The sequence below is a fragment of the Glycine soja genome, chromosome 6 (genome assembly GCF_004193775.1).
Source record: "Glycine soja cultivar W05 chromosome 6, ASM419377v2, whole genome shotgun sequence".
In the NCBI taxonomy this organism is placed as follows: domain Eukaryota; kingdom Viridiplantae; phylum Streptophyta; class Magnoliopsida; order Fabales; family Fabaceae; genus Glycine; species Glycine soja.
The window spans coordinates 18,097,574-18,121,831 of record NC_041007.1 but is presented as its reverse complement, the minus strand read 5'-3'; the positions used below and the strand labels follow the sequence as shown (position 1 = coordinate 18,121,831).

Below are 24,258 nucleotides of genomic sequence, written 5' to 3'. Positions count from 1 at the left end.
AATACCCTTCAGCTATCCGACAAACAATTTTTGGATGAAATTCACTACCGGAAGCCATTCACCGATACAGGTAACCAAATTCGCTTTGAGTGTATGAAATTGATAAATGATGACGATGTCAACACAATGTTAATGTGTAATGATCAATTTTCTTTTGTTGGTCCGATTGAGTTATTATGCACCGTTGGAAGAACAGCAGATGGAATAATAAACTTACTTGAACGCACTATGCCTCGTATTCATGACGCGATCCTGTATTACAACGGGAAATGGAACATGCCACCGCAGAACAAATTTGTTGGATGCGCGTTCACAAAACAAATTTTTTGAGTTCTTTGACGTCCAAACATGAGAAATGGCCGCCCTCCATTGTCTCCGGGCACTGGCACACCCACGCAAAAAAATCCCAAACATGGGTACTTGAACATGGAAAAAGGGTTGATTTCCTACTTTTTTTGATTTTGAGGCTTTGTTTTGACGTGTTAGTTGATGGAACCGGGGAACGGGACTATTTTTTTTGGGTTCTTTGACGTCCAAACATGAGAAATGGCCGCCCTCCATTGTCTCAGGGCACTGGCACACCCACCCAAAAAATCCCAAACATGGGTACTTGAACATGGAAAAAGGGTTGATTTCCTACTTTTTTGGATTTTGAGGCTTTGTTTTGACGTGTTAGTTGATGGAACCGGGGAACGGGACTATTCTTTTTGGGTTCTTTGACGTCCAAACATGAGAAATGGCCGCCCTCCATTGTCTCAGGGCATTGGCACACCCACGCAAAAAAATCCCAAACATGGGTACTTGAACATGGAAAAAGGGTTCATTTCCTACTTTTTTGGATTTTGAGGCTTTGTTTTGACGTGTTAGTTGACGGAACCGGGGAACGGGACTATTGTTTTTGGGTTCTTTGACGTCCAAACATGAGAAATGGCCGCCCTCCATTGTCTCAGGGCACTGGCACACCCACGCAAAAAAATCCTAAACATGGGTACTTGAACATGGAAAAAGGGTTCATTTCCTACTTTTTTGGATTTTGAGGCTTTGTTTTGACGTGTTAGTTGACGGAACCGGGGAACGGGACTATTTTTTTTGGGTTCTTTGACGTCCAAACATGAGAAATGGCCGTCCTCCATTGTCTCAGGGCACTGGCACACCCACACAAAAAAATCCCAAACATGGGTACTTGAACATGGAAAAAGGGTTCATTTATGTAATTCTTACAAACAAAACTCATGATTCTAAAAACTTATGTTTTTTATGTAATTCTTACAAACATGGAAAAAGGGTTCATTTATGTAATTCTTACAAACAAAGGAAAAAGGGTTCACTTATAAATTATTAATCATTTTAAAAACTTTTATTTTTTATGTAATTCTTACAAACAAAACTCATGATTCTAGGTTCCCTTTTTTTAAAAATAAATTTAAAAGAACCGTAAACTTCGCTTAAGGACCACAAACAATCGGAATAACAAACTATATTATAAAATAATAAACTGTGCAAAACACGTCAACTATATTAAACAAAAACTGTAATAATTATAAATATTCATGTCAACTACAACACAACAAAATAAATACAATGATCAATGGTCCGTGCGACGTCTCTGACGAGCCCTGACCGTCCCGTCAGCACTGGGTCCCCCTCTCGCGATCGTCAGACAGTCCTGCAGAATGTCATATAACTCTATGCCTGCAGTGACTATCCTAAGGTTGAGCACACGCTCCAACCTCTGTGCAATCGCCTCATATCCCTCGTAATCATCCTGTCAAAATCATTAAAAACATTTATTATGAAATTCAAAATAAACAACAACTCATAAAACATTAAACGCGCAAATAATCTTACCACATGTGGAGGGGGGTCAAATGCCACTGGAACCTGGGGGCTGGGCGGCTGTATGTAGTCCTCAGGGTCTGCAGTTGGTGCATCCCTCTGCTGGTCAGCTGCCTGGGTCGGTGTCATGAAAGGGTGAGATATGCGGAAAAACCACTCAATGTAATCCGCAGATACCTGCACAGGCACTAGACAAAGCTGACCCGCAGGTAGTAAGTGATCCGCAAACTCCATCCACCTGTCATCTATCTTATCGTGTGACAATCGTGCACTAACAGGCGGTAGAGGGATGCTCTGGATGTAACCGAACTGGCGTACCACCCTCTCCGGTCGAACTGTGACGATCATAGGACCCCATCTGAGCTGACCCTGGAACGATGAAATCTCCTGAAACGCCCTAACACCCTGATGCTTCGTGTACGGCAACCAGGACACATCTGTGACGGTCAAACCATCACAACGTGCCCTGTAGGGTGCTCCTGTGATGCCCTTCATGTGCGCCTTCGACGTCAACCACCGGGAAGCACGTGGGGACGTCTCCTGGTATGTATCGTCAGTCACGCACTGGTGCACACTAGGGAAGTGCTCATAGATCCAGCACTACTCAATAATTGAGGTTAACATAACATAAAAACATGTTTAAATCATAATCGAACCTAACATATTAATAAACACAAAATTTACCTGAAGTAGCGTCAAGTACCCCGCAAGCTGTCGGGTGGTGGTCCTACAAGCCTCATCTAACTGGTCATACATATGAACTAGCACCGCAACCCCCCAAGCGTAACCACCACTATGAGCGAGGTCCCGGAAAGCGTCAAGGTGGACCACATGCACGTATGTTGCACTCTTATTAGCAAAAAGAGTGCAACCGACAAGGTGCAGTAGATAAGCGCGAGCAGCGACAATCCACCGTCGGGCCTGACATCTGGCCTCATATATGTCTCGAACCCACCCTAATCGTACATATGCTCCACGTGTGAGTGCTGTCTCCGCTCTGGCCTCCTCCGCAGACACTTCCAGCAACTTCGTAAGCAAGAATTTGGCCTCCTCCGTAGAAAGGGCGTGGAAACTGTGCAAGGCGCCAGTGATGGGCAAATGTAGGATTGACGACACATCATCCAATGTGATCGTCAGCTCTCCTACAGGAAGGTGGAAGGTGCTAGTCTCACTGTGCCACCTCTCCACAAATGCGGATATAAGTCCAGGATCGCCAATAATAACTGAACAATCTATCAGTGGACTTAATCCTGTGACAGCCACCAGGCCTTCAATCTCAGGCACTGGCCTCCCAATCAGTGTCACCTTCCTCCCATGTGACACTAACTTCAAATCAGGACGTTCCTGATTTGAAGTACAAATTATACAATTATTTAAAAAAATTAATCTTAAACAAATAAATAAACAATGACAAATAATTAACAAATTAAAATACCTGTTCACTCCACACGGCATGTGCAACATGCTCGGCAAATGATGTGAGCACTGACGGGTCTCGTGGACCACCAGGGAATCCCTCTGCAGCATCATCACCATCTGACCCCTCACCACTATCAGCACCCTGTGCGTCCACACGCATCTCAGGTGCCTCCGTAGGCTGCTCAGGGACATCATCAGTTATGTCAGCGACGTCCTCAGCCATATCACGTCCCTCCGCAGTCATCTGATGAACGCGTAGCCTACGGGCTGAGGCAGTAGGCCTATGCCTCTCAGGAACATCAGCAGCATCCTCATCAGCAGGTCTATCTCTGCCTACAACTCTACCTATTGCACGACCTAAACCTCGTGTTCTGGCCATGATCTGCAAATCATGTCGAACACGTATTTTTTTCGGTCAAAATATACACAATTTTCTTTATAAAAAAAACAACTTTATTTATAAACAAATAAGACTAACTTAAATCAAATTATTTTAAAACATACACAACATAATTTTTTAAAAAAAAATTAAATTTCATTTATAAAAAAAACACTACTAATGTAAAAAAAATTTATTAATAAACATCCACAACTTAATTTTAAAAACAAAATTAAACAACTTCATTAAAAAAACACAACTAAATTATTTAGTAAACATCCACAAGTTAATTTTTTTTTAAAAAAATAAACAACTTCATTTATAAAAAAAACACAACTAATATAAAAATAATTCATTACTAAACATCCACAACTTAATTTTAAAAAAAAATTAAACAACATCATTTATAAAAAAAACACAACTAATGTAAAACAAATTAATTAGTAAACATCCAACTCTTAATTTAAAAAAAAATAAGAAACTTTATTACTTAAAAAAACACAACTAAATTACTTAGTAAACATCCACAAGTTAATTTTAAAAAAAAAATTAAACAACTTCATTTATAAAAAAAAACACAACTAATATAAAAATAATTCATTACTAAACATCCACAACTTAATTTTTTTTAAAAAATTAAACAACTAATGTAAAAAAAATTATTTAGTAAACATCCACAATTTTTTTAGAAAATAAAATACTTCATTTATAATAAAAAAAACTAATTAATTTAAAAAAAAATAGTATTTTTATAAAACTTCCAAAACACACAACTTTAATTATAAAAATAGACAACTTCATTTTTAAAAAAAAAAACACTAATTTAAAAAAATCAACAATAAACAAAAACAAACACAACCACTTTTATAAAAAAAAAATAATTTACAAATTAAAATTTAATAAAAATACACAATGTAAATTATAAAAAAAACATGACATCAAAAACCCAAACCTCATTTTTCATAAAATCTATAAAACAAAATAATCAACAGAAATATAATAATTCATTTAAAAAAAACAAAAATAATTTTTGTTTAAAAAAAAAAAGAAAAAAAAACCACTTTCCGGAAGAAGCGTTCTTCCGGAATAATTCCGGAAGAACACTTCTTCCGGAAATCCCAAACGTTTCCGGAAGAACCCTTCTTCCGGAAAGTTTCCGGAATAAGGGTTCTTCCGGAAAACGTTTGGTTTCTTTCGGAAGAACACTTCTTCCGGAAAGTTTCCGGAAAATGTTCTTCCGGAAGTTCCGGAAGAACCCATAACGGGTCTTCCGGAAGCCTCGCCGTCAGCCCCCTTTCCCCATTTTTTCCGGCACCTCCTGCTCTCGTCTTCTACCCTATGGTTCTGCTAACCTAAGGTTCTTTTAACCTAGCCTAATGCTACAACTACACAGTGCATAATAAAACCAAATGGAAGGTTAACGAAACTTACCTCGAACGGCAATGGCGTCCAAGCGAAAGAAGCAGCAGCTGGGCTCGCGGTGGAAGAGAATGCTCCCGGAAGAGGAAAGAAAAGAAACAAAAGCAGAAGCAGAAAGTGAATCCGGGAGAAAAGAGGAAGTGTTTTAAAAATTTTTAATGAAGGGCAAACTTGACCTTTCAATAAATTGCTGGGTGCACCAGCAATAATGCTGGGTGCACCTAGCATATCCCTTTCTCTGTGTGGTTGATTGATTGACACTATTAAATACAAGACATGGGGCCCCACAATGGGTGGATGGCACGCGATTTCCTAATTTGGGCCTTGTAGGGCTTTTCAACTAAGCTCCAAGAGAAATATGGCAGGAAAAAAAACAAGCGAGTATGATTTTTCTCCAGGCTTTGCCGAGCCCACAAGATAGAAGAAGAAAAAACGTGCGATACCACAGATGTTATTTTTCTCTTGAAAAATAATTATGCATAGACACTCTGTAAAGTTTTTCAGACAGTTATTTAATTACATCTTACCCAATCCATAAGTAGAAACTCTTTAAAATAATACTCGGTAAATTAATAAATTCTCTAAAATAATAAATTTGTCCGGTACCGACTTAGATCAATGTAAAAAAATTAAAAAAACTCGATAAAATAATAAGATAATAATTTTTCATTAGATCCTTACGTATCTGACATAGTTGATTTTGCAACACCTTTTAGACAAGAAGCCATCTTGTGAGATATGGTTTGAATACTCTAACACACACATTCATGTAATTTATATATGTCAAACTTGCTTAAGAATACATTGAACACATTTGTTCTTCTTGGTTACATTTACTGTACTTCAAAAGTTATTATTGATTTCCAATGCATATGAACACAGTAATTACTAATTTACCTTGTCCCAAGGTTTGCTAGCTGCAACATAATTTTAAGAGACATAGACTAATTTGCCTTTTTGTTTGATATGTACAGTATAATTACTTAAAAACTCTTTAAATTAATAATTATTAATTTATCGATAAATTAATAACTCTTTAAATTAATAAATTTCTCTGGTCCTAACATTATTAATTTATAAAGTTTTAACAGTATATTATAAGTTTATTTGTTAACTTTCTGTTCTACAGTGTGCATAGATATTTTTAAATTTTTTTTTTAATATTTTATGGGGGTTTCTCTAATCTTTTATTTTATTTTATAAGGGGGGTTTCTCTAACTTACAGCAAGTAGAAATGGATTATACATTTCATCATATTTGATTGGTACAATTAATACTTGCAATTAATAATATTAAAATACTTAAGAGAATTGCATCTGCATCTCTTAAAAAAAGAAAAGAACTGCATGGGTTGTTCAACCCAATTTATTTGGGGGTAAATTAGACAATCTCATTTTATTATAGATGAATTTTCATAAGAATAAAACTTTTTTTACCACATGTATATAAAATTTAAAATAATTTATTGAAATAATATCCATAAGTTTGATTTTGATTTTTTTAGTATCACTGTAATTAAGACTTTAAACTTTCCAATAATATCTCAAAGTATTCTCAATAGTTTAGGTCCTTTGAATTCACTATGAGATTAATCCTTCTTCATAAATTCATCTGCCTTTGTCAATTGACTTACATTCATTTGATACTAATTTATGAGTGACACAAAAATAAGTGTCATCATGTGCGTGTAGCAAAAATAATATGCATAAGACATAAATATTATTATTTGATGAGATAAGACAATAGTGCAACGCACAATATGAAGAAGTTTGTTTTATTGATAATTTGTTTAGTCTAAAAAAATTTAGGATGAAAAAAATTATGAGGTGTTTATTATGAAATAGTAAAATAATTAATACATTGCTAGAGGGTTATATTATATGTATACTGTTAGATAGAATTAATACTTGTTTAACATTTATGCAGAGAGATAGAAATTGTGAGGCTTTTGCACATTGGTTACGTTAAGTAAAAAAATATATTTAACGTAATAAAAATATTTTAATAATTATAATATATATTTTCAAGAAAAATAATTCAACCAAACACATATTTTAATTATTCATAAGAATATAAAAGTATTTTCAATTAATTTTAGTAGTTAATCAAACACATTTTTTTAATAATATTTGGAAATAACATTTTCTTGTAATATATTCCTGATAAAAAATATTCTTAAAGACTATAAAAAATTATTCATGAAACAAATGTTCTGCGTTAAACCTTCTAAATGAAGACATGATATATTTGTACGGTATGACACATTTGTAAGCTGCTTCTCGTGTGTATTTAAGAATGTTAGATAAATATATATAAGGGAGAAAAATACCTGGATTATACTCTTGCCTGATTTTGTAATTTTAGCCCTTTTCAAAGAGTTAAAGGACTAGAGAAAGAAAAGACAAAAAAAGTTCATACTAATTTAGTCACCACTGCCATAACCTATATCCAATACCTAATAAACCTTGTTAAGATTTCAACTAATAATTTATAAGAATATAAACACAAAACAATCAAGACACTTCTTGAAGCCTTTCTAAAAGTTTCTTGAAATACCTCCAAGAATAAACACTTGTAGAACCCTTCTACAACATCCCTAGAGAGAAATCCACTCTCAAAACCTACAATCCCTAAATTAAGAAATGAGTTCACCTTGTGAATAAACACACAATTTGAGATCCTTTAAATGATTGGTCTTTCTTTTAAATATCTTTCTTTTAGAATTCTTAACATAACATATTGAATGATCACATAACATCTTGTGAATGATTTTTTATAGTATAATAAACGATTTAGATAATATTATATCATCACTTAATTGATAACAAAAATTTAAAATAAGAATTTTAATATATCAGAGATATAATGTATGAAATTTTTTTATTAGAGACCTAAAACAAAAATCTGTCATTAATCAAGGACCTATAATTTTAAAATATTTAAGTCTATTAAAAGTTAATAATTATCATCCAAAATATTTTTTAAAAATTATTTGAATAATAAATATAATTTTAAAATTGTATATTTCTTTTATAATTTTAAAAATTAACTACATAAATAAAATATTATTTTGTATAATTGAGTTAAAATTATATAAATTTTACAATGTTCATAATTAAGAGTTAAGTTTTAGAAAAAATATATGTATTTATCATTTGAATATAGTTTATATTATATCATATCACTATTTGGTTTGTATATGATGCACACTAAATATTGAACATGATTAAAAATTTATTATGCTCATATTCTGTCGTCTTATTCTAACTGTCATTATATCTTGTCATCTCTTATTCTGACCACCAATTACATGTCTATATTAACATTTTAGCTTCTTTTAAGTAAAGATTATAAAACGATCGCGAAAATGCACAAAATAAAAAAAAAAGAACGAAGATAATCCCAATATTATTTTTTCTCGACAAACTTTCTTTTGCGATGAGTGAATTTTTCTTCCCTCGTGTCGAATGCCATTATCACCTTTGCTCGGCCCGAAAAGAATGTTATGATCAACTATAGCTATTATGAAGCCAGTTTCATCTTCAAAGCCAAATTCCTTTTTTTAAAAAAAAATCTTCAAAGCCAATTTTCCTTGCATTAAAAGTGGCCATTCAAGTTTAATCCTGACAATTGCCATGTGATTTGGATCAATTTCAAAGCTAAGAACTTATTCAAATGATGGGATTAAATTACATTATATAATTTGATTAATATAGTTAGGTTCAATTCATTTAATTAACAAACCAAATTAATTCGATTTCTGTTCGATTGATTGAATGCGTATAATTAATTAGGTCCTACTTACACGAGAATGAACTAAGTGCTATAAAGAATCATAAACAAATACACAATCTCTATCGTCTAATAAAGTCGTGCATGAAATCATAAGCCATAGTAGGTTCCACAGATAAAGTTACAAGACTTTTTCTCAGGAAAATTGCCCTAGTTGTCTTTTCAGGTTTGACTTCCTCAACCTACATATATGTAGAAGATCCCCTCCTGTCAAGGTCTTGGCAGTCTTAAACTTGAAGATTTCGCAACATTAATTATGTTTAGAAGACATGGAAATACAACGTGGCCTTGATTTTTTTAATTTCCTGCAACCAACTATAAAGACTTCAATATTTGTATGTTTGCTTCTGCTTTTACTTTGCTTTTAGCCTTCAACCAAAAGAACTTTTACTTTTCTCTTGTTTCTCTTTTTTTGACTATTTGATCATTAATTCCAGCACTGCAAATATGACAGCTTTGTTTTTATTTACTTTAGGTACTGCACTACTACAAAAGTGTGATTCAACATTCTAAGTCGGTTATGAAATAATCGATGTAATAAAGCTTGCGGTGGCATTTTTGAAATTAATATCAACTTTTTATAAAGCTTAACGACGGGTCTTGTAAACCACTTTTGATACAAACGTTACAAAGACGGTTTTTATAAAACCGTCTTTATTTGTAAGCCTATTACTACGGTTTTTTACAAAAACCATCTTTGTCTCATTTGTAGTTATTTTTATTAATTATTTATGCTTCAGTCTTTGGAACGCACATGCCTTTCTTCCATCTTCCTTGCGCCCTTCACCCTTCACCCTGCCGTGACCTCCCATACATCTCACTCTCGCCCTTCACCCTGCCCTGACCTCCACAAGCTCGTCGTGGACATTTCCCAACCTGTGCTCCGTCCCGTCTCCGGCGAAGGGTAGGGTTTTTGTGAGAACAAAAACACCTAACCCTAATATTGCTGCCGCTCTAAGAGGTAAGGGTTGTGTTAAGATGCCTATACCCACAATGTTCAATATCCTTAGTTTTTCTTTTTTTCCCATTTTCTACTGAAAAATCCGATTTTGTTGTGTTAGAATAGTAGAGATTGTGAATTTGGGGATTTCGTGAAATGGGTTTTAATTTTGCTTTTTGTTTGATTGTAGTGGTGGGATTCGGAAACAAGCATGGACCAAACTCTATGTGTAGTGGTGGGATTCTATTTTGCTCATCTCTTACACCAACAACACATTCTCCATGGTACGAAAACACATGATGTTTTAGTTGTTTGAATGTGTTAAGTTTTAGTTTGTGTTTAACTTGCTCTTGTTGGAAAAAAAATAAAAAAAATAGGACTATGTGCCCACAGTTTTTGACAACTTTTTGGATCCAATATATTTTTTGGATCACCAGGTTCAGTGCTCAGGAGGATGAAGATGAACCTCATCCAAATTTGTTGAGGACCACAGTTGGAAATGGTCTACTTTGTATCCCTAGAGCTTGTGGGCTTGCAATTACTCCTACAGTCTATATTTAAACCTTTCCTTTCTTGAGATGCAGGTCCTCCGGAATCAGTTTTTGACTGGACACGGGAAATAGACTCAGATTTGTCAAATCAGAATATCAATAACCAAGCATTCTCAAGAAAGCATTGGCGTCTTTTACAATGTCAAGATGGTTTGCTACATTTATTTACATGATAGAGCACATTCCTATTTTGATTACATAAAAGAAAAGTTATTCAAGATTTCTAGTGTTTACATGATTTGATATGTAGAAGTTGTATAAACTGAGATGATTTTATTTCTGAAATCTGCAGGACTTCGTACTTTTGAAGAACTTGGTGAAGTTGTGAAGTTGATTACCTTGTGCGTTATTTCCTGTCTTTCTTTATTTTCATGGTGAACTACATTTCATAGGATACCAACATTATGCTTGTTGGAAAGATGTTGTTCTAGTCTTGTAGTTGTGACAACATTATCTGAACACAAAAGCCTTGCGTTGTCTACCCCCAAGTGATGTAGACCAATTTTTGGGTTCTCTCCTTAATCCTTATATGGCTTAACCCCAGGATGTTACTATACAAGAGGACTTGCTGCATAAAGTTCTTTTCCTTGTTTTATTTATTCCTGTAAGTCGAATTTATAATGTTTACTATTGCTATCCGAATTTGGGGAAGCTATAATGACCTCTAACTTTTTTGGATCTCTTTTTTTAAAAATTATATCTAATATAAATTTGGCAATAAATTTGTGCTATAGACAGAGTGTTGAAAAGGAAGAGTCATTGAGGAAAAAAGGGCATGGGAAGAAAGCAAGAAGATGTGGGTGCTAGCAGGCCCTGCCATATGGTTCCTTTTACAGTCTTGAGATCCGGTACAACACTGTTTTGATTCTTCTTACAGGCAACATGAAAAATGCTGAAGTGTCTATTGATGCTCTGGCCATATGGTAATCTTGTTCTTTTACTTTTGTTTCTAAATTTCATAATAAGATATAAGAGACATGATATCCCTGCTTGTTCATATTGAAATTAATCTGTTTATTTAATCATAGTATAAATGCATATTTGAATATTTTTTTGCAGCCTCAACATTAGTGGGTGGGAAATGATGATAGCCCTTGGTTTCTTTGCTACAACAAGGTACTTCTTTTTCACAATCTCTTTTTTTACTTTCAAATGTATGAGGAATAAAACAAAAAGGATTGGAATTTTGACTAAAACATAAATAAAGTTTTATAATAAATAAAATAAGAGTTTAATAGACATAAGAGTGGAAATGGATTGGGAAACAAAGTTTTATATAATTAGAACTATCTTATTTTAAAATATTGAAAACATAAATCTGACTTGTTATTTGTTATAGACTTCTTTTTAAGCTTGACGTAACCTAATTTTTTTTAACATCCATTTTGGCCTTTAAGTCTGACTTGTTACTTGTTATAGACTTCTTTTAAAACATAAATCTGACTTTTTAATTCATAATATATTCTTTTTTTTACTTAGATGTGGCTTATAAAAATAAAATAACTACTACTCAAGGCAGGGAACTAGGGAAAGAATAGGTACGTTAGACTTTGGGCAAATTTGTCTAAAGTAATTTTTTTAAGAATGTTTTTAAAATGTTTTTCTAAAAGTAGATAAAGTTTATTTATTAAAAAAAAGCAATTTTCTGTTTTCTTAACAAAAAAATAATTTAGACAAACACATGAAAAACTGCTTAATTATTAATTTGTTAGTATGTTTTTTTAAAAAAAACTTAAACAAATGAACCTTTTATAAAAAATGAGTCTGACTATTGTTTTATAAGCTTATCTTTAAGGTCTAATATAAGATACACGATAACTTATTTAAAAATTCATTTTGCAATCATACTTCAAAATAAACATAGATTTATCCTTCAATAAACTTATAAATTTGACTTTTTTATATATATCAACATTCCTAACATTTAAAAAAGTAAATAAATTTATGATTTTAATAATAATAATAATAACATAAAGGTTTATATAAACATTTACATTTATATAATAAAATAATCTGTTAGGCTTTAAAATATTTTTTGAATGACTTAAGGTGTAACATTTTTAACTAGTTATACTTTTATAAAATCATTAAGCTAGTTTATTTCCTAAAAGAAGTCTGGTATGACTTGACTGGACGTAGTCTGTGTATAAACTATTATTTACATAGGCATTACCACTGCACCCTCGTATAAGTAATAATAAGAGTCTACCACTAGCCATGTGCATTTCTATAATAATCAAATCTTCTGTTGACACAAAATAATAAGTATTTTCTAGCTATGAAAAATTAACTCTAGTAGGGATTCGATTAAGCTTCTAAGTTAGTCCTGTTCAGTTAAATTAATTGGGGTTTCATAATTTGCTGTACTAAGTTCCTATATTTAATATAATACATAATTTGCTGTTAAAAAAAATTAAACCTCAACGTTAGTTTTTAGAAAGGCTCACACATTATTAACTTTTAGCTTTCAATTCATGGTATGTATGGATAATTTGCTATGTGATGAGGTGTGGCTTTCAAAGTCTGCAAATACTTTTGAAGAAGTTATTAGTGACCCTGTTGCACTAAAGAGTTATGAAAATGAAGAGTTTGAAGAGGTTTTTGCAGTGTGTCTAGAGAAGGAGGTCTTGTGCTTGCCCGAACCTGACTATACAAAGTACTTACACTACAACAATTTCATTTTTCCTAGCTGTAGAGTTATTCAATGGTTTATCAAGGTAAGTTTCCTTTGGCGTTTCAAACTTTAACACAAATATATAACTTAACTGCTGTTCTTGTGGAAATATTTTCTCTCTTTATTTCTTATTTTAATAATAAATTTAGAAAATTTTACTTTGTTTGCACAAAAATATTCAAAATAAAAATAGATGGCATTTGTAATCATTTGTGTGTAAAGAAAATGACTTCTCAGGCTAAATGGTGTCCTTACCTTGTACTTTGCTCTGTCCATTTTTGCTGAACAAAGTACATCATTACTCATCAATAAACTTCTTAATTCCACTTGATTCTTTCATGTGTATGCAGTGTAGAAGCCACTTTAATCTTTCTTTTGGGATAGTTTTCTTGACTATTAATTATCTTCATCGCTTTGTATCCATTTGTCAATGCAATGTAAGGATTGTAGGTTATTTATCAGTTTGCAACATTTGTTGATTACGTACTTTTTTAACATATATGAGAAGTGATAATGAGCATTACTTTTACCAGGATTGGGAATACTGGATGCTTGAATTGCTTTCTATTGCATGCTTATCAATTGCCATAAAGTTGAATGAGATATCAGGACTTTCGTTGCATGAAATTCAGGTGACTAATTGTCATTACATCCATCATTCCTTGTTCATATGATATATTAATTGTATGGCTAGTGGATCACCGTTAATAGCTTTGTGGCATCACGTGAGGTAATTGATCTTTACAATCTCATTTTCAAATTATTTTATTATGTAAAAGTAATTGATCTTTACAATCTCAATTGCATCCTTATCAAGTTAAGGAATGATGAGATGGTCAAGACCTCTTAGTTTGTTTGCAGCTAATGGATATTGCACTGAACATGAATTTGTTTCATGACTTAGTCATGTCTGTTCTCATTTTATTAACAACTAGTGGAGTGCCCGTGTGATGCACGGGTCGGTATTTTACTGTAAGTGAAATAAATACTATTTGTCAGGGTGCTGTTTGTATCATTAGACTGTAAGTGAAAAAATAATATTTGTCAGGGTGTTGTTTGTATATTTTTACTGTAAGTGATATAAATACTATCTGTCAGGATGCTGTTTGTATATAACATAAAGATAATTTGCTTGAAGACTTGATTGTGTTGAAAATATTTTAGAGTTGATTTAAATTATATAAAAGAAACATGGGAAATAAATTAGAAATATTTTGTTTTTCTGGAAAGAAATTATTTTAGATGTATTTAATTGTGAAGAGGGCCTAAATTTTAAAAATAATTTTGTAAAAATGTTTAATGAGCATATGAAAATAATATTTTGATTATAAAAGATAATTTAGACTCATAAAAAAACTATGTTTTAGTTTGTTTTAAAAAATGTTTCAGTGTATACAAATAATTTGTTGTGATGTTAAATAATTTTGTTATCTCTATAAATAATAGTATTTAATTCTGATCCAAAATAAATTTTAATTTAATTCAGCAAAAAAAATTCAAATTTGTAGTTATCTGTTACAGGTGGTGGCAGTATTGAGCTATGTGGTTTTTTGTATAAAGCCAAAAACGGACTACACACAGACGTGGGTAAAAAAAACATAATAGAAACAACAGTGTGTATGAGAACGAAATCAGACAAAGCTGACACATGTTTTTAGTATTTCAATGCAAAGGAAACCGAAAAAGGTAAAGACACAACGAATGGCAGCAACATACAAATAGAAGGTTTAATCCTGCGGCTACACTTTTGATCAAAACAACTTTACTAATTGCAACCATTTATTTGAAACAGAAATTCGAATCATTATATTATTATGGAATAATATAATCTAACTTAAATGTTCATTTGACTTCATCATTTAATCTAATTTAGAAGTCAATATTGACATATCTCTGTTTTCGTTTAAATACCAACAATATTGACCTATCGTTTGAACGTAGTCCGCAAAATCAATATAAAAATCAAACGACAAACAAAGCGCTGAGAAAAATTAACGGAACGTAAATATTTGTAATATTGAAGTGAGCAAATTGTCTGGTGGTGGTGGCATGAAACATAAAATATTAAACTTTAAAAAAAAAGATGAATATAAAAAAACTTAATCATCAAAGTCGGGGTCGGTGTTGCTGTTGTTCCATTCGATGGCTTTCCTTATGAGCAACTCCCATGCATGGTCATGAAAACGGTAGTAAAAGAGTACCTCATCTCCGGCTCTTAAATTTTTTTCATGAATCAGGTTGAACCATGGTTGTGTAATGGCAGGGACGTCATGGTGGATGGTGAGTGGCCATTTGGTGGATTTTGAAAGTCCGTGGTGGATGGTAATACTTTTTTTGGAGTCATACACAAATTTGGAAGCCGCTGCAGGAAGTGTCTGTATCATCAAAAGAAAGAATGGTTAAACAAATTGATGAGGAAACCACAAAGTATGATAGACTGAAAAAAGTGTAGTATAATGCACTAAAGGTAGGTTCTGCTGTAGCATATCATCTGTGATATCAACAGTAAAGATGTATCTCCTTCTATAAATGATGGGTTTTAGGTTAGAGTGGTGGTGTGCAGGTCCGTCAATATGAACGGTGAAAGTGGTGTTTTTGTCATTGGCGACCAAACGTAGAATCACGCTTTCGTGGAGGTTGTGTGCCCTTATAAAATCATTCAAGCCATCAACAAAAAAACATTTAGTACTGAGTGTTCTTACCCTAATGAAATGTATCTCGCCATCGTAGTGGAATAAAACGTATTTGGGGTAGTTGCGCAGCCATTGCCTGTGATAGGTGAAAGGAACTTGGAGAAGGTTCTGCAGGCAAAGAAAGTAAGGCGAGACAGTTGAAAAAAAATGGAAATGCAGTTAAGTAGAAAACGTTTTTTTTTATGTGAAATGTTACCTTTTGAACTCTGAAAGGTGCGGTGAATCTTATGCTGTCCATTGGATCACGTGGGAACTATACGAATAATATGAAAATATTAAGTAACCAAAGGAATAGAGGAAACAGATATAAGAAAGATGAAAATGAGAAGAAGAAGAAGAAGAAAAAATAAATTACAATAGTGGAGCATGATGCGGAAGTGGCCATAAGAATGCAAAGAAGATGAATAGGGAGTCTAGTTTGGTTTGGCAGGATGCGAAGAGGATGAATACAAAGTGCAGTATAGGTATATATATGTGTATAGAAGTGTTGTAAGTGTTGGTGGCGTTATATCGATATAATGACTGATTTAATTAACAAATTAAATGGTGACTCTTGGATGCAAAGAAGATGAATAGGGAGTTTAGTTTGGTTTGGCAGAATGCGAAGAAGATGAAGAGATGTGTATATACGTAGATATATGTGTATAGAAGTGTTGTAAGTGGCGGTGGTGTTATATCGATATAATGATTGATTTAATTAAGAAATTAAATTAAATGGTGACTCTTTGTTGTTGAACGATGCAAAAAAGAGTTGTGAAGAGTCACAACCCTATATAGCGCTGACGTCTCTCGATAATGATTACATCAGATGTAGTATAGGGAGATACAACTGCACTAATTGTCTTAGTGCATTTATTATGATAGTGCCTTAGTGGTGTAAGTTTTATGTGGGATGGGAAAGCGGTTTTTTTTTGTAAACAAAGTGGAAGTTCAGAAGGCAATCTGATAGCAGAGTAAGCGGGGATATGAAGCGTGTAGGAAGCGTGTACGTATCGGGAAAAGTAAGGGTTGAGCAATAGTTGTGCAGTGTATTTATTAGTAATACGGATTGGTTGGTGTAATTTTAATTTGGCAGTGAATATAAGTTGAATTTATTTGTAGAGTAAGTAGATGTTCAAAAGTTTATGGTATAGGACTGAAAGCATGAATACAAACTGTGGATGGTTGGTCCAGCACCCCAGGGACTTCGAAAACATTTTCATTAAATTAAATCATATGATATCATTCATATTCATCATATCATATCATATCATATTTAATATTAAAGGATTGAAGTTGGATTTATTTGTAGACTAAGTGGAAGTGTAAAAACCAATCGTATAGGAGTGTAAGCACGAATACAAAATGTGCAGGGGTGGTCCAGGTAGTTGGAAAACATTTTCGGTAAATCACATTAAATAAAAAAGGATTTCAATTTAATTAACCATAATATGGATTTGTACGTGTATTTTGTAAATTATTGTATGATTTGTAGTTATATAAAAAAATTACCATGAAATAAACAATTTGATATTGACCATGTAATATAAATTTTCAGATAACATTTGCAGCATTAAATAAATTTGTTGAAGTTGGATCGAATTCTTTTGGAATGCAACAGCATACATGGTATATGTGTTATATGTCAAACTGAACAAAAGGAGCAAAAGAGAATATAATGTAGAATTAAATAAATTAGTTGAAGTTGCATTGAATTCCCCGAAGTGACTATAACAATTTTGGAATGCAACAACATACATAGTGCATGTGTTATATGTAAGACTGAATAAAACAAACAAACAGAAATGTGTAATTAATGTGACAACATAATTGTATTGTATGATGGAAGGATACCTGTTTATAAATTGACAAAGACTTCGTTGTAAACAACATTAGTGGTAATATTTTTTGGATTACCATCATTGTCATGTATGAGAATATGAAGTCCATCTTTGCTTTTGACCCTTGAGAGTGCAACATATAGTTGGTCATGACTAAAAACTTGGTGTGGCAAATACTGTCCTATGTGGTGTAATGATTGTCCCTGAGATTTGTTTATAGGCATAGCATAAGAAACTATGAATGGAAACTGCCTCTTTATAAGTTTGAATGGCCATGAAGATTCAGAAGGAGACATATTTATTTTGGGTATGTATGTCCTATTTCCTGAATTAGGCCCAGTAATTACTTCAGCCTCAATCACATTAGATCCGAGTTTGGTGATAATGAGCCTAGTTCCATTGCACAGGCCATCAGTCTAGTCGAGATTTCGTAATAGCATGATTGGAGTTCCAACCTTAAGTTTTAATTTATGATTAGGTATACCTGATGTTTGCAATGAATATAGGAATTTAGGGGGCAATAATGCAAAACAGGATTAAGCATCTGATTTATCAATACTATCTGTGCTGCAATACTCTTTTTCGTGATTGGGTATAAGTGATAGGACATAATCATTTATTTTGTCAACAATTTCTTTTTTAGAGGCAAGAACAACTCTTTTTTGCAAGTAATCTGTGTCACTGTAGTTATCTATCAAGCTGGGATAGGTGGCTTCAACAATAGCATGGATAGGATCATCATAATTTTTTATGAGAAACTCATCTGGAATAGTGATTTCTGAAAATCCGTCATTATATTGTCCAATTTTTCCATCTCTTATGTCAAGTAGCCAATGTGAAAATTGTTTGAGTTCTTCATTGTTGGGGAGTAGTTGATAGCAATCTCATGTTTTTTGTAAGTTTAAGAATTTGGCAATGGTCCCAAATGTATGATGCATTTATAGTTGCATGGACGATGTCTGAGCGATTACCTTTTGGAACAATTGGCAAGATCTGTCGGAAATCTCCCCCAAAAACCATAATTTTCCCTCCAAAAGGCAGATTGTTTTGCATGATGTCTTTAAGACTTTTATCTAGTGCCTCAAATGCAAATTTGTGACACATTGGAGCTTCATCCCAAACTATTAGTTTTGTAACCTTTAATAATTCAGCTAACTCACTGCCTTGATGAATATTGCATGTTGAATTTTCTGTTGCAGGGACTGGTATAGCAAATTTGGAATGTGCAGTCTGACCACCAGGCAATAGTAATGAAGCAATTCCACTTGAAGCAACTGTACAAACAATTCCACCATTGGAGCGTATACCAGATGATAAGGTTGTCCAAACAAATGTTTTGTCAGTTCCACCATATCCATAGAGAAAGTAAATTGCAGCTGATTGAGTGTTAACCACAGACATAATGGTATCGACAATAGTTTTTTGCTCATCTGTAATTATATATTCACATATTAACAAATAGTAATATATACTATTATGATTAAGGAGTTCCTATATCAAATGTGTCATAATTTGTGAATACCTGTCAGTAATTGGTATGCCGTGTTGTATTGTTCTGCTAACATTTCTTTGTCATATGCCATTTCATTATGGATCAGATTATTATGATGTTGGTTTCGTGCATATCCTATTGGGTATGGCATGGATGGAAAATCTCGCAAGCTTCTTCTGTTCGCTTGTAGCATATTCTCAATCTCAGTTAAGCATAAATGAATTGTTTCCTTTTCAGTAAGGCGAATACCTGTGATTAGCAAAATAATAAACATAATGATTATGAGTAAACAATATTTATTTAGAATATATAAAATCACCTTGTTTTCTATGATTGAATATGATATCATCTGTCATCCATTGCCATGCCTGTTGCCAAACATATTTTGGTCTGTCCATGGTGTTCATAAATAAAAACTTGACAAATAATTTTCTTAGGTAGTGTGCAGTACCCCAATTATTAGCTTCCTGTAAAGCACTAATAAATTCTTGATCACTACCTAGGAAGCCTTTTGCAAAACATGCTTCCCTAAATGTAGGATATACCAGATCGTTGACTGTTCTATTGTCACTGTAAGACTGTGCACCTTTGGCAGTGGATAGCATCATTCTAAGGTAAAACAGTTCACCAGCTGAAGGTGGGACCCATATGAGTCTGCCTATTGTATTCCCTTATTTTCTTGGTTGCCAGCATCTTTTGCGGGCGACATAAACAAATCTTGAGACATATTGATGATATGTAAGATCCCGTCCATAAGAATATATTTTGTTAGAATGCATCCAAGTTGTGAACATGGATTCTTTTATTGTGTTTTTTGATAGGACTTCACCTATTTGTTGATCATCTTTCCAGTAAACATGTTGTTGATTTGCAAGGTGAAAATATAGCCGCTCCACTGCCGGGGAATGCACATGCATTGGGAATGCAAAAATTTTCCAACATGCTTCTGGGAGAGATACATATCTATTGATTCAAGCAGTACATATATATTGTTGAAGATAGAATCAGATGTTGCTAAGTTTGAGTTAAACATATAACATCAAATAAATTAATTTATGTTAAATGATTTCGTTAATCAAATCAGGTGAGAATAGAAGGATACCTACAATCAAGATATTGCTTAATTTCATCTTGATTTCCAATAGAAGCTGTGATACGGTCAGAACCTTTGTTGATGTATTTGAACAGATATTTAATGGATGTACTTTGATTACACCATTCCCCGTTTAAGTGTGTTTTTGTAGATTGTATGGTACAACAAATCTGTTATCTAGTTCAATTCCATTTTTCATGACTGTACGACCATCATTTCTTCTCCTATAAACTGGGAATCCATCCGGGTCAACAATTGTTGCTCCATGGAATTTTTTTGGAAAATATCTAATGCACTTTCCATTGACCATACATGGTGATTTTTTATTTGCAAACCCACATGGTCCATGCATCATATGGTTGGACACAATTTCAAATAATTGTGTCTGGCTCTGTTTGTCAGGTATTTTTGCTGAAATCATTTGATCAATATCGTGTGAGTTTGGTAACTTGTTTGAAGGGTGCAGAAAAATTAAAATGTTGGCATGTCGCAATCCTCTTTTTTTCCACTCAATTGTATAAATATCTGTAATAAACTTACATCAGTGATATTATAAACATCAACTTAGAAAGTAGGGAAAAAGTCATAGAATTTTTTTTTACTTACATCCAATAATGTTGCCAAAGATATTGCCATGTTTTAAGTCATTCATTAATTGATTGAGTTTTATTTTGAAAACTCGTGTGATAATATCAGGGCAATTATTGGGGGTCAGATTGGATTGTGCGACCTTGCGTTGTATTTCTGGCCATGTTGGATTACATGTCATTGTTAAGAATAAGTCTGGAAATCCAAGATGTCCACAAATTGTCATACCATCAAAATATAGTTGCTCCATATATCTTTGACCACCAACAAAACTACTTGGCAGTATGATTCTCTTTCCTCTGTCCCTACCAAGTGTTTCAGGATGATCATTAGAGCCAATTAAATTGATGTATTTGTCAACCCTGAGTTGTTGTTGATGCTGTCTGACATAGTTTAGTTTTTGATACTCAATCATACAATATCCATCAACAATCCATTGCTGAAATAATCTTCTGGAATGAAGTATGTCTGTGCTTCATCAGTTCTTGACTGTAGGCGGTAAGCAAAATATTCACGCAATGTGACTTGTTTCCTCTTTGCAGCATGTATATTGGCATGATCTTTGTGAAGTATATTTAGTCTGTAACCATCTTCTCCTTTTGGGTATAAAAGTGGATATTGCAAAGAAAAATATGCAGGATGAAGTTCATGTATTCTCTTCAGAAGTCCGGACTGTTTTTCTATTATAATATTTCTTTTATCAGTTGAGTGTTCATCACCAACAATCAAGGCAACAACTTCAGTGGTAGTTGGTAAGTTATACAACCTTTCGTTTGTTTGTCTTTGACTAATGAGTTTCATCTTTAGGTCTGGAACTGCAGCAAAATGCAATTTGTCCCTTCTCATTCGAAACTTTTGAAGACATGCATGCAAACGAACATAAAGGCCAAAACGAACATATGCATGCAAACCTGTTTAAAAAAAACAAAATAGAAATAGTTGTAGGCATCAAAACGAACAGAAAGGCATAAACAGTAGCAACGTAAATCAGAATCAGGCAAAGCTCACGCATGTTCTCAGCACTTTAGTCCAAAGGAAACTAAAAAAGCTAAACTGACAATGAACACATAACCGAAAAAAAAAGCAAATGCAACACAAACCAAAAGTTCAGAAAGCAAGCGCAAAGGAGAGAAATAGTGATCGGAGTGAGCACAGAAAATGCGAAAAGAAGAAATGGGAAAAAAATGGAAAGCAGAAAAGGGAAGAAGCAAAAAGAGACAGGACGGACGAACATAAACAAAGAGAACGAACATAAACAAAGAGACAACACGCGTGCACTGAAGTGAGCAATCAACAGGACAGGTGGCAACACACAGGAATGAGGAAAGAAGAAGCATTAAACACGGCAATGAGCAAACAAAGAGAACGAACATAAACAAAGAGACAGCACACGTGCACTGAAGTGTGCAATCAACGGGACAGGTGGCAACACACAGGAATGAGGAAAGAAGAAGCATTAAACACGACAATGAGCAAAAGAAGGCCTACAACTGGACAGGTGTCAATAGGACAGAGAATGGGACAGTGGACAGGTGTCAACAGAATAGAGAAAAAGTAGTCATGGCCTTGTTTGTATATATATATAGATTTCTTGTATGGAAGGAATTTTCAGAAGACCAACTAACAACTTTGCTTTTGTTATTTAAATTTTTGTAAGGATTGGTAGAATAATGGGCCAAGGACTACTGGAGTGGGACTAAATACATGCTTTTATAGAATTGGTAGAATTTGTCATTTGATTGCTAAGCATTTTATTGTAAATTATACTCAACTGAATTGTTGCCTAAAATATTATTTCTTTGGAAAAGTAAATATATATTTTTGTTTTACACTATACAAATTTGCAGTATGTTGATCTCTGGTTCTTGAAGATATATACTAGCAAGGGGATACACCTATTGTCCAGAGGTTAGTTGAGTTACCTTCCTTACATGGGAAAAAAATGCTTTCAAGACAATCCTTTGGTGGGCGCTCCTCTAGGTACTTTTGGGTAAGTTTTAAGACTTGTCTACAACATTTTTATTTAGTAGTTTTTTAGGCTTTTGGGTAAGTTTTAAGACTTTGTCTGCAACAAACTAAATAGTTGAGTTAGTTTTCTGTTTTGTTTTATTATTGTGGCAACAACTTGGACGTTATGATTAGCAATGTTAGAATAAGCAGAAAAGCATTTGAACCAAAATTGCTTGTGCATTAGTAGCTTTAGTCCATCATTGTTGGGAGGCTGGAATTCCATGAGGCTTAGGGATCTTCTGACAAATTTTTAGGCTTAAATTAAATTTTGAGGTGATGTCTTTTTAAAATTAATATTTCATTTGATTGAAAGAATTATAGAAAAATTAGAAGTTTCATAAAAAATAAAAGTGATTTTCTTTTTCTGGTAGGGAACATTATTCACACACAAAGAAAATAATTTTTTAGCATGCTCTTGTTTAAGAATGAACACTCAAATTTGTTTATTTATTTTTTGAAGAAAAAACACTCAAGTTTAAATAATAATAATTATTATTACTAGGGGAAGATGCGCCTATATATATTTTATTTACCCATCTTGGAAAGTATCATTCAGCTTAATACTATATAGGTGTATATATGTGGGTGACAATGTGTGTTCTCAATCTTCAAAAGAAATTGTAGCTTTATGCATTTATGTATTATATAACTATTTTACTGGGATGTGGTTATTAAAATTAAACGGTGATTCATTATATGGTGAATCTTATATGTGATTATTATATATAATTTTGGAATTTATGCTACTGCATGAGATCTTCATTCTATATTAGTTTGGTGTTTAGGTAAATCTGATGGATGCTATTGATTTCTTGTCTCTTGACATTTAACACAAGGAACTGAACTGTACTTATTATACACATTTTTTTTTATGATTTTTACTTTGTAAGAATGAATAGGAAATCTTGTCAAAAAAAGAATCAAGAGTAACAAAGAAAGTTTGACAAAGAGACATAAATGCAATCACTTAAAGATTAAAAAATTTCAATGTAACAATTGAAAAATTAAGAGATAAATTAAAATAAAATTACAAAAAATCCAAAATTGCATATGCATTTCAATAATAATAATAATAATAATAATAATAATAATAATAATAATAATAATAATAGGTACTTCGCTACTTCTCTGCAAGCATAGGCACTTCACTATTATGAGAAATTCATGATTTTTTTTTCTTGATTTAATTTTTTTTATCTGTTTCCGTTTTCTTTTCTTTTTTTGTTTACTCTGCAAAATTCAGGTGTTAATTTCTTTATATTTGATTTGATCGAGTCGGTGCGGTGAGGTGGTGAAATAAGAGGAGTGTTGTGAGGAGAATAAGCACTGCTGCTTCTTGCTCCTCTATATCTTGAAGGCTGTGGCAATGCAATTCACAAGTCTCCGACGATATGTAGCCTCGCATCCACATCACCCTCACATCGGTAACAATCGTTAAGTTCTTTACTTTGTCATTGCAGTATCAGTCATGAATTGTGATAATCAAGTTGTATCTTGATGGCAGTGTTCTTTGCTGCATGTTTTATACATTTGTGGTATTGGCTTAATTTCA

At 33.1% G+C, this 24,258-nt stretch overlaps 2 protein-coding genes and 1 pseudogene across 3 annotated transcripts; 2 read left to right on the top strand and 1 right to left on the bottom strand.

Moving 5' to 3' along the window:
- The first annotated feature begins 9,578 nt into the window (after window positions 1–9,578).
- On the top strand, window positions 9,579–14,057 carry LOC114416585 (protein ENHANCED DISEASE RESISTANCE 2-like). The gene is made up of 9 exons (XM_028381506.1): window positions 9,579–9,806; window positions 9,976–10,069; window positions 10,223–10,287; window positions 10,370–10,486; window positions 10,629–10,677; window positions 10,881–10,940; window positions 11,071–11,259; window positions 11,396–11,452; window positions 12,944–14,057. The coding sequence occupies exons 2-7, from the start codon at window positions 10,011–10,013 to the stop codon at window positions 11,141–11,143; spliced, it is 423 nt and encodes a 140-aa protein (XP_028237307.1). The 5' UTR covers window positions 9,579–9,806; window positions 9,976–10,010; the 3' UTR covers window positions 11,144–11,259; window positions 11,396–11,452; window positions 12,944–14,057.
- Window positions 12,312–14,071, top strand: LOC114416584 (putative cyclin-D7-1). Of its 2 annotated transcripts, XM_028381504.1 has the most exons (3): window positions 12,312–13,053; window positions 13,361–13,447; window positions 13,544–14,071. In XM_028381504.1, the coding sequence occupies exons 1-3, from the start codon at window positions 12,811–12,813 to the stop codon at window positions 13,682–13,684; spliced, it is 471 nt and encodes a 156-aa protein (XP_028237305.1). In that variant the 5' UTR covers window positions 12,312–12,810; the 3' UTR covers window positions 13,685–14,071. The 2 variants fall into 2 exon arrangements, with proteins under 2 accessions (XP_028237305.1, XP_028237306.1); XM_028381505.1 differs by lacking the exon at window positions 13,361–13,447.
- A 1,038-nt stretch (window positions 14,072–15,109) lies between these two features.
- Window positions 15,110–19,620, bottom strand: LOC114415916 (annotated as a pseudogene).
- Window positions 19,621–24,258: the final 4,638 nt, after the last annotated feature.

Excerpts from the sequence above, each read along its gene's own strand:
- LOC114416585 (XM_028381506.1), top strand. The coding sequence starts at position 10,011 with ATGTGTAGTGGTGGGATTCTATTTTGCTCATCTCTTACACCAACAACA. Across the intron at positions 10,070-10,222 it reads CCAACAACACATTCTCCATG|GTTCAGTGCTCAGGAGGATG; the intron begins GTACGAAAACAC and ends TTGGATCACCAG. Across the intron at positions 10,487-10,628 it reads TCTTTTACAATGTCAAGATG|GACTTCGTACTTTTGAAGAA; the intron begins GTTTGCTACATT and ends TGAAATCTGCAG.
- LOC114416584 (XM_028381504.1), top strand. The coding sequence starts at position 12,811 with ATGGTATGTATGGATAATTTGCTATGTGATGAGGTGTGGCTTTCAAAG. Across the intron at positions 13,054-13,360 it reads TTATTCAATGGTTTATCAAG|TGTAGAAGCCACTTTAATCT; the intron begins GTAAGTTTCCTT and ends ATGTGTATGCAG. Across the intron at positions 13,448-13,543 it reads TATCCATTTGTCAATGCAAT|GATTGGGAATACTGGATGCT; the intron begins GTAAGGATTGTA and ends TACTTTTACCAG.